The 9216-nt window shown below is 43.6% G+C and overlaps 1 protein-coding gene across 3 annotated transcripts; it reads right to left on the bottom strand.

Annotated features, from left to right (window-relative positions):
- Positions 1 to 2: 2 nt before the first annotated feature.
- LOC149303492 (uncharacterized) lies at positions 3 to 8629 on the bottom strand. Of its 3 annotated transcripts, none has more exons than XM_089481279.1 (3): positions 8549 to 8629; positions 2333 to 3086; positions 3 to 1089 (listed from the first exon to the last, which is right to left on the bottom strand). In XM_089481279.1, the coding sequence occupies exons 2-3, from the start codon at positions 3050 to 3052 to the stop codon at positions 274 to 276; spliced, it is 1536 nt and encodes a 511-aa protein (XP_089337405.1). In that variant the 5' UTR covers positions 3053 to 3086; positions 8549 to 8629; the 3' UTR covers positions 3 to 273. The 3 variants fall into 3 exon arrangements, with proteins under 3 accessions (XP_089337405.1, XP_089337403.1, XP_089337404.1); XM_089481277.1 differs by lacking the exon at positions 8549 to 8629 and adding an exon at positions 5015 to 5069; XM_089481278.1 differs by lacking the exon at positions 8549 to 8629 and adding an exon at positions 4637 to 4759.
- Between the last annotated feature and the right edge of the window lie 587 nt (positions 8630 to 9216).

The raw sequence follows: 9216 nt of genomic DNA, 5'->3' as shown, positions 1-9216 counted from the left end.
CAAAGATTCATAGGACAGGGTATCTGAAGTACCCAAAAGCTCTGATATGTTCCAGCACAAGTAGTGCAGGAGCTACACAAAGGGATAAGTGAACCCTTAGTGCAATAGTGTACAATGCATGCCCAGCAGAGCTGACACATGATTTAATGTGCATGCAAAGAGCATACAAAGAGAATTCTCTTTCTATCACAGTACACACGCTCTTGCTGGTACAGGTTGGAGCACATGTGCAAATTACACACTCATGTTTCTATTAGCGACACACCATTCCCTCTACCCATCCTGGTGGATTCTCTGATGCTGCAGTAAGTTGGACGGATGGGCAAAGCCCTTCTGACAGACAGCGCATTTGTAAGGGGTTTCGCCGGTGTGTACCTTCTCATGCACTGCCAGATATGCCAGGTCTTTAAACAGCTTGCCACAGTGTTGGCACTGATGGGGCCATTCTGTGCTGTGGACACGCTGGTGCTGCAGGAGAAGTGAGGGACGTGCAAAGGCCTTGCTGCAAGTTACACAGGCATAGGGTCGCTCACCCGTATGCGAGCGTGCATGGATAGCCAAGTACGATGACTGCTTGAAAGCTTTGCCGCATGTCAGACAAGCAAAGGGACGCTCCCCTGTGTGCACCCGCTCATGTGAAGCCAAGGCATTGGACTGTTTGAATGCTTTGCCACAGAGAGCACAGGAAAAGGGCCGGTCACCAGTGTGCACCCTCTCATGAACACGCAGGCTATGTCCATAGGCAAACCTCTTGCCACAAATACCACAGACATGAGGCTTGTCATCACAGTGTTGCCGCTGGTGTAGGAGAAGGGCCCCTGCTGCTGCAAAGCCCTTCCCGCAGGCAGTGCAGGCAAATGGCCGCTCTGAACAATGTGTTAATATGTGTCTCTGCAACTCATAGGGTGTCTTGAAGCGTTTGGTGCAGGTAGCACAGTGGTGTGGCCGCTCCCCTGAATGGATCCGGCGATGCTCAGTTAGATTGGAGGCACGCTTAAAACGCTTCCCACAAAGCTCACAGCAATGAGGCCGCTCTTCTGTGTGGACGAGGCCATGGCTCTTGAAGTCAGAATGGCGCTTAAATGAAGCCTGGATTGGAAGAGGAAAGCATGAAAGAAAGCAACACACAGAGACATACATTGAGCAAGAATCAGAGGTTACCTGTGGGAAGGAGAAAAATAATATCCAGCATCTGCTTTTCTTTACAAATCTGATTATTCAAATTGATACAGCCAAGCAAACAGAAGATGTCCATCACTCTAGATATTCATATAAGTTAAAAACAGAAAATTGCTTGAAAAGATATCAAGGATTTTTACAGCACCAGTGAAGCTGAGGGAAAGAAATTTCTACCATATGCTTTTGCAGATTCTAGTCCATTTCATCAGATGCAAAAGAAAAATGCTCACTTCAGACGAACTGCTGTTTTGGGGATAGCTAGTCACTATAGTGGTCCCTTGGAATCCACTGGGGTTTGAGTTCCAGGAATCCCCCTGCCTCCTGTGAATACCAAAATCCATGGATGCTCAAGACTCATTATATATAATGGCATAATAAACTGGTGTCCCTTATATAAAATAGAAAAACCAAGGTTTCCTTATTAAAATGCATATATTTTTGGAATATTTTCAAGCCATTGATGGTTAAAACTGCGGATAAAGAATCCGTGGATACGGAGGGCCGACCGTGCTAGTTACTTGACAAAAAAAGCAGAGCGCTAAAAGACAGAACTCCTAGAAAAGTGTGTGTGTGAAGATGGGGGTGTGGGATTAAATTGACATAAGTATGATATTTTATAAATATTTTTTCACAGCATCCTTTGCTTCCCCCCCTTTTCTGTAATAGTTACTAGACGTGTGGGTGGAGGCTGAAGAAAACATGTTAGCAGTTTTGAATGCAATTGCAAAGAAAATGACCAGCTGGTTACCAAGGAAGAGTGAGGTAAAGGAAACAGATTTCAGAAGGCATACCATTTGTTTTGGGGGCAACCAAACCTCCACATTCAATGTAGACTGCTACAGAAACCTATTATAGGTAGTTTCTTCTTTCACTTATTTTAACTTCTGGTTCTCTCTTCTTAAGATAAATGATCCTAGGAAAAGCTTCCCATACTGAAAACTTTACAGCTCAACTAAAGTGAGAAGCATGAAATAACATATGCGGTTCTTTCTAGCTGTCAGCTTCTCTCCCTCCTAAGAGCAGTTAAATGTTCTATCTCCTGCTGAAGACTCATAACAGGAAACAATAATTTAAGCAGTTTCTCCCTGCCATTCAAGTTTCTATTTCCAACACCCCGTGCACACATACAGAACCATTTCAAACCTCCACATACCTGGCACAGATGGCAGCAAAATGGGCGTTCTTCATTGTGCACCACCTCATGACTGAACAGTTCCCAGGCCCGCTTGAAAACCTTTGTACAGATGGCACACTGAAATGGCTTCTCATCGACTATCACTTCCCGGATCTCAAACTCCTCTCCATCTCTGTCACTATGCCCCAAATGCTGCTCTTCTGGGCATGGTGAGAGTGCTAGTTCTGTGGCAGGTACCAATTTGGCTGAAGAATACACCCCATGTTCATCTATCAACTGCACAATGTTATCTGAATGGGGAATTTTGGTATTCGGTGCCTCTGCCACTTCCTGCCCATTCTCCACATGTACTTTCTTCTTGCGTGCACCCTGCAGCTGTAGATGGCTCCCATGCAAATGCGTTCCTTTTCCAATGTTGGGTATGACCTCCTCCACCTCCTGGGCCAAAATGTCCTTCTTCCGACACCGCTGGGTTTTGTGGCGGGAGAGCCAGAACAGCTGTAGTTCTGCCTCCCTCTCCTCAGTTGCAGCAATAATATCCTTGTCTTGAGAAGGGATAAAATAAAAAGGAGCCGTGCATGAGTGCTCTGGAGAGTTTCTGCATGAATCCAGATCACTCTCACCATCACTCCAGTCCTCAAGGGATTTTGACATTTCTGATTCATCAGAGCCATTTGTAGGTGTATGACTTTGGAAGAAATCAAGTTTGCTCATGGGAGAAGAGGGAATGTCCATCATAACAGATGCTGCCAGTTTTGCTGTCTAGTGCTGTCTAAAAAACAAACAAAAATAAGGTATTCATGTAGGGCTTTGTTTCAGTTGTGAAATGACATATTGTATCTTTTCAGTGACACACAAAACTGTTTAGTAGGTCGGTAATGTTATGCCCATAATGCAGATGAGAAGCTGAAGCCAAGAGAAGGTACTTGTCTAAAATCACCTAGAGCTTTGGGGAGATTCGCTCTCACTGCTCCCATCTGTAGTCACTACTACAGAAAACCTAGTCAAGAAGAGCATGGCTTCCAACCTGACCATATTCCCAGAGTAAGCATGACTCCCTCCTTTCTAAACTCTGGAACTTTTGCCTCCTTTAATGGTGATAATAATTTTGGATATCAGTGTCTTACAATGAGTTCCAGAGATGACCTCAACAGTGTTCCAGCAGAGGTTGCTCTGAGCTAAATCGGTGATAAAAATAAGTACTGTAGTATTTTGCCGACTCACTGAAGGTCATTTCAGTACACCAACATTTCAGGAGAAGGTGCATTTACCTTTACTATGTGTGGCAAATGTACACATTTTGCTGTACACACACATAAAACTCATGCACAAGAAACACAAGCAAATTATGGCTCAAAAATACACGGTCCATACTTTTATGATAGTCATGACATGGATAGCACAGAAATAGTTTTCATGTTTAAAAAAAATCTGTCTGTACTAAGCCAGTTTTAATGTCAGAGTGAATGAATGTGAGATGCTATATGTTGCAACTGTGTTGGTATGAAAGTTCTTCTTTCTCAACCCTTCCTTCTTTTCCTTTGCATTTTGGACAAAGAGCAGGAGGGGGGGGGTGAATAAAAGGATCAACTGGCCATGCAGTCAGTATCCTCTTTGGGAAGGAGCTAAAATATTATATTCTATTAAAGATGCATGCTTGAGATCATGTGTTGTTGTGTGCCTTCAAGTCACTTCCAAGTGATGGTGACCCTAAATTTGTTCAGAGAAGATTTACCATTGCCATTCTCTGAGGCTGAGAGAGTATGACTTGCTCAAGGTCACCCAGTGGATTTCCATGGCCAAGCTGGGCATTGAACCCTGGTCTAAAGAGTCCAACACTCAAACCATGTTTACTTATTCAATTTACATCCCATCCTTCCTTTTGAGTTCTAAAGGAATGGCAACAGATCGGTGTTTCCCAAACTTTGGTCTTCAAGATATTTGGAATTTCAGCTCCCAGAATTCCTTACTGTTGGCTAGGCTAGCCAGGACCTCTGGGAGTTAGAAATCCCAAACACTTTGAGGACCAAGGTTTGGTAAACACCGGTCTATTATTTATTTTGTGTGCTTTCCCCTTAGAACTTTTATGAAGAAGAAATACTGCAGTAGACCATCGCAAGATTGCTACATGGATGCTCTGCACATAACAAAAGTGCCACTATCCAGGTGCATATGTATCACAACCTCCCTTCCTTCCTGGGGCAAGGAAGGAGTGTTCTACCTTTGCCAGGGCGACCAGATGTCCTCATCACAAAGGAGGGCAAGGCCCCATAAAATATAGGAAATGTAGGAGATGGCCAAACAAGAGCTAAAAACACTCACATAAATATAAAGCCATGCTTCTTAGTCATGCTCAAAATGGAGGACATTTTGACACTCCACATGGACAGAAGGCTGAGATGTAGGGTATGTCCTGGAAAAGGAGGACGCCTGGGCACCCTGACTTTTTGCCCACTTTATCCTGGGAAAGAGGGAGCTCTCCTTCTTCCCTTCCCTTCCCCACTAAGGAAAATCCTTGCTGCCATGGCAAGGGAGAAGGAGCACAGATTGCTGCCCAGCTGCAGTGTCTCCCTAGAGACCCTCCCCACCAAGAGACCCAAGGGGAGCATCCCCTCCTGCAGGCAGAGGCAAAGTGGGGTGGGCATGGATGAAGCCTGTGTTGCCTGCGGGGCTTCAATGGGGAGCATCCTTCTGACTCACCCTCCAGCCTCCCCTTCCTCCTCCGCCCCTTTCAGGCTGATCTGGCTTTGCAATTCCCTCCTCTTCCTCCTCAGCGCAGAGGCTCCCAAACACTCCTACCAAGAACCCAGCAGCCCTCCTCTTCCTCTTTGCAGACCCGGCAGCACTTCCCACTTCTTCGACCCATTCCTTCATCCTTTCCATCTCAAAGGCGCAGGCACCCCATTGCACACACTCCCCTTGGACAGTGCAGGAACAATAGACCTGCTGATCCAATAACATCCAAACAATAGATATCTTTTTAGTGGGCCAACCCAAATGCACAATTTTGGAGTTTGTCACACGGGGGCAATAGGAAGTATCTGGCAATGTGGATACACTGGGGGATGCTTAACGCCCAGGAAATAAAAGCCCCCTCTACTACTACCCTCCAAATTTCCTAAGATTATTGTCTTTTCTGTTGATTTATGCCTTCTCATGATGTGTCCAAACTTCCGACAGACAAAAGGAAAGTGAAGAAAACATGGATGACAAAAGAAGAGAAACAAAACAAAAAGAAGATAGGAATAAATTAAGGACCACGAATGCAACAGTACAACGGCTAGCATGCAAAGATAAGGAAAATTACTACAATGACAAATGTAGAGAAATAGAAGACAGCAACAAAAAGGGAAGAATGAGAGACCTATTCCACAAGATCTGAGAAATAATAATAATAAAAATAAAAACTTTATTTATATACCGCCTTTCCTGTAGATCAAAGCGGTTTACAGTACAACAGTTATGTGACACATGTCACAGTACAAGACAGTAAAAATTCCGTTAATTACAAATCGCAATTTCATACAGATTGCATAAAAACCTGAGCCATGTACAGACCATTAAAACCATCAGTTATGGGGGGGGGGGACTTCCTCATCTAAACAGAGTCAGATCTTTTCTGGGAGTGCGTTCCAGAGGGTGGGGGCTGTCTCCGATGGGTAGCTGCTAGTTTTACCTTGGGGCAATCAAGTAAAAGTTTCCCAGTTGTTCTGAGGGTGCGGGGCGGATTATGTAGGGAGAGGCGCTCCCTTAAGTAACTCGGGCCCAAGCTATGTAGGGCTTTATAGGTAACAACCAACACTTTGTATTGCGCCCAGAAGCTGAAATCAAGGGGAAGTTCAAACCAAGGACCAGGATGCTCTATGACAATAAAAATAACATAGGCAGGATTTGCTGTGCGAAGGAGCTGCAGCAGACAAACCGCACGGCTCCCTCACGCAGCAAAAAGAACCCGCAAAAAGCAGGTTCTTTCTATGGCACGTTGTGACTCCACAAGGCACCAATGGCATACTTGCAGCATCACAAAGGCACCAAGATGTGCGGACACTGCGCATCCGTCACGTCAAAATGGCGGCGTCCATGTGTACAGGGCGCCGCCATTTTGATGCCCTTGTCACGTGCAAGGGGCGAGTCATGTCTGGAAGCGCCACCCCTGGCACATCATGACGGCTCCCCATAGGGCCCATCTATCCAGAGCCTTAATTAAAGACCAAGTTTGCTTTAGCGTCACCATAAGTAGGAAACAACTTGAAGGCACACAACAACTACATTATCTGAGCAACCTGCCGTAACTACCATTTGGGGATAAGAAGATCTGATTCATCATCTTCAAGAAGATAAAACATATGTAGCAAATCCTTGTCATCCTGGTGCAGGCTCTACCAATCCCAAGGATACCATCTGGTTTGACAAGGAGTGCCAATTGGAGAAGAAGGAAAAAAGCCTTGAGAGACTATTTTGAATATATGACTATATTGAATATAAAAAAATTGGAGTCAGGCCATTTGCCTTCTGCTTATTTTCACTTTTAAAAGGAGTATAATATCCTACTGGCTCATAAAAAGCCACAGCTAAACTTTTGATGGAGCTAGCCTAACTTCCTTGAGTAGGAAATTCCACAGTCGAGGTGCAATCACAGAGAAATTATTAGGGTTTTGAATCAAAAGTAGTGGCACATTTTCACACTTTACATTAATGATTCGCCTTTTGAGGGCTACTGTTGTTGAGTGCCTTCAAGTCATTTCTGACTTATGGAGACCCTAAGGCCACCATGAGGTCTTCTTGGCAAGTTTTGTTCAGACAAGGTTTGCCATTGCCTTCCCTTGAGGCTGAGAGCATGTGATTTGCCCAAGGTCACCCAGTGAGTTTCATGGCTGAGTGATTAATCGAACCCTGGTCTCCAGAGTCATAGTCCAACACTCAAACCACTATGCTTAGCTAGCACCGAATATTACTGTGATGGTCCAACAGCATCTGATTTATTTTCGATCTGTTCTGCCTTCATTTAAAAGAAAGTGGTTAAGGTAAACAGAATTGTCAAATCAACAGGGGAAAAAAATTCTGACCTGTTATTGTGTCTTTAACAAAGCTCGATTTTCAAAAATCACCAGGTGAAACCTGTAGATAAAATGACTGCTGAAAGAGTAGGTAAAAGAAGCTGGCAACATTTGTTTGAAGCCGCAATGAATAAATCTCCCTGCCCCACCCATATTAATGCTGTTAAATTGTTTTGTATACAAATAATGCATGTTTCTATGGATCTAAACTGGCATTTCTGAATAAGATAATACAAGCATGGACATTAAGTCCTGGTTGCAAGTCAATATTTGATAATGAAGACAAATTCCAAATGATTTGACCTGTGACTGAAATGTGGTCACTGTAGGCCCTTTGAAGCCACAGTCCTTTCCCTTGCCAATCAGGTAAGTAGTTGGAGTGTTCTTAATTTGATAGACTTAAGGAAAGTTGCCTTTAGATGCTTCAGCCAGTATTTTACTGCAAGTCAGATACTCTGCATAAACTTCCATTCACCTGTATTAACAGAAGTTGGGGTGGATCTGTCTGCATTTTCCAAAGGAGTTTATCACACGTGAGGAATTTCACTTAATTTCGAATGAAAAGAAAGCGGGGCCAGAACGCATTCACATGAATTTGCTAGTTCAGCGAATTTATGTGAATGTGAATTGCGTTTGAACTGGCTTCCCATTGCCCAAAAATAGCTTGCCATTGCCCAAAACTGCGTGTGATCACCTCTCACACAATAACGTGAAACCCCATGATTGCGTTCGGACTGACTTCCCATTGCCTGAAATTGTGTGTGGTAGTCTATCACGCAATAACGTTAAACCCCATGATTGCGTTTGCATTGCCATTGGATTATACTTCCAATTTCCCTTGTCTGATAAACTCCAAAGTCTACTATTTTGCTGTTTAATGAAGATTGGTGGTTCAACTGATGCCTGCTGCTTACTCTGAAAAAAACTCGCTGAGACTGTCTCTAGCTGTTTTGCTGCCTGAAGCAAATGAAATGGCAGTTAAATTTTATTCCAGCTCTTGTAACAGAAAACAGGCCAGTTTAGAAGATGTAAGGCAGGCTGTGTTTCCACCTTCCCACACTATACAGCTTTTGTTGGCTGAAAGGGCTACCTATTTCCCTCTGCTGAATGGTGGTTTACACACACTGCATTCTCTCTGAAAAATGGTTAGCTTCTGTATTGCTTTGTCTTTCTTTACCTTGTCTGCCTACTCCAAAAGAATAGTGTCACTTGAAATCGGCATTTCTATTATGTTGACCATTAGTTGTTTGAAGAAGAGCTGGCTGCACCTGCAAGTAACAGCAGCAATTTTGCTTAGACTTGTTGGAAGGACTTGAGCTGTTCAGTTTCTGAGTGCATTGGAAGGATCAGAGTAAACATGTCCCCTGAGTAAGTTCATTACCTGAGCCATGTCAACAACACTGTAAATGTGGAATACTGTGAACTGTAGAAGCGAGTCTAACAGGAACTCAGTGCTCAATGTGCTTGGGTCACAGGCAACTAAAAAAAATGTAAACAGTACATCTGGCTTGAAAAGTGAGAAAGTTAATGGAAAAGAACTGAGGGCGTCTAGCAGTTCCTAATACAGAAAAATGTATTAATGCAAAGCATAAAGTGAATATTTCTCTAGGGCCACCTGAGGAATTCATATTTTAGGCAAGAATCATATGTATTTAAGAAACTGCCTTATACCAAATCAAACTATTTATTTGGTCTAGTGTTAGTTATGGATCAAGAAATGCAGATTACAAGGGATCCCAATCACTCCCATCAAGTTTCCTAATTTAAAACCCTTGCTGCACAGAACCTAACTCTGGTTTGCAGCCCAGAAATTATTAGTCCATTCACTGCTTAGCAGTGGCTTCC

The sequence above is a fragment of the Sceloporus occidentalis genome, unplaced genomic scaffold (assembly GCF_023333645.1).
Source record: "Sceloporus occidentalis isolate IW3139 unplaced genomic scaffold, rSceOcc1.0.p SCAF_14, whole genome shotgun sequence".
Classification (NCBI taxonomy): Eukaryota; Metazoa; Chordata; class Lepidosauria; order Squamata; family Phrynosomatidae; genus Sceloporus; species Sceloporus occidentalis.
Note: the sequence above shows the minus strand (reverse complement) of the source record. Positions and strands in the feature narration are given on the sequence as shown.

Coding starts and splice junctions, on each gene's coding strand:
- LOC149303492 (XM_089481279.1), bottom strand. CDS start 3,052: ATGATGGACATTCCCTCTTCTCCCATGAGCAAACTTGATTTCTTCCAA. Junction 1,090..2,332: donor TTTGCTGCCATCTGTGCCAG/GTATGTGGAGGT, acceptor CTTCCAATCCAG/GCTTCATTTAAGCGCCATTC.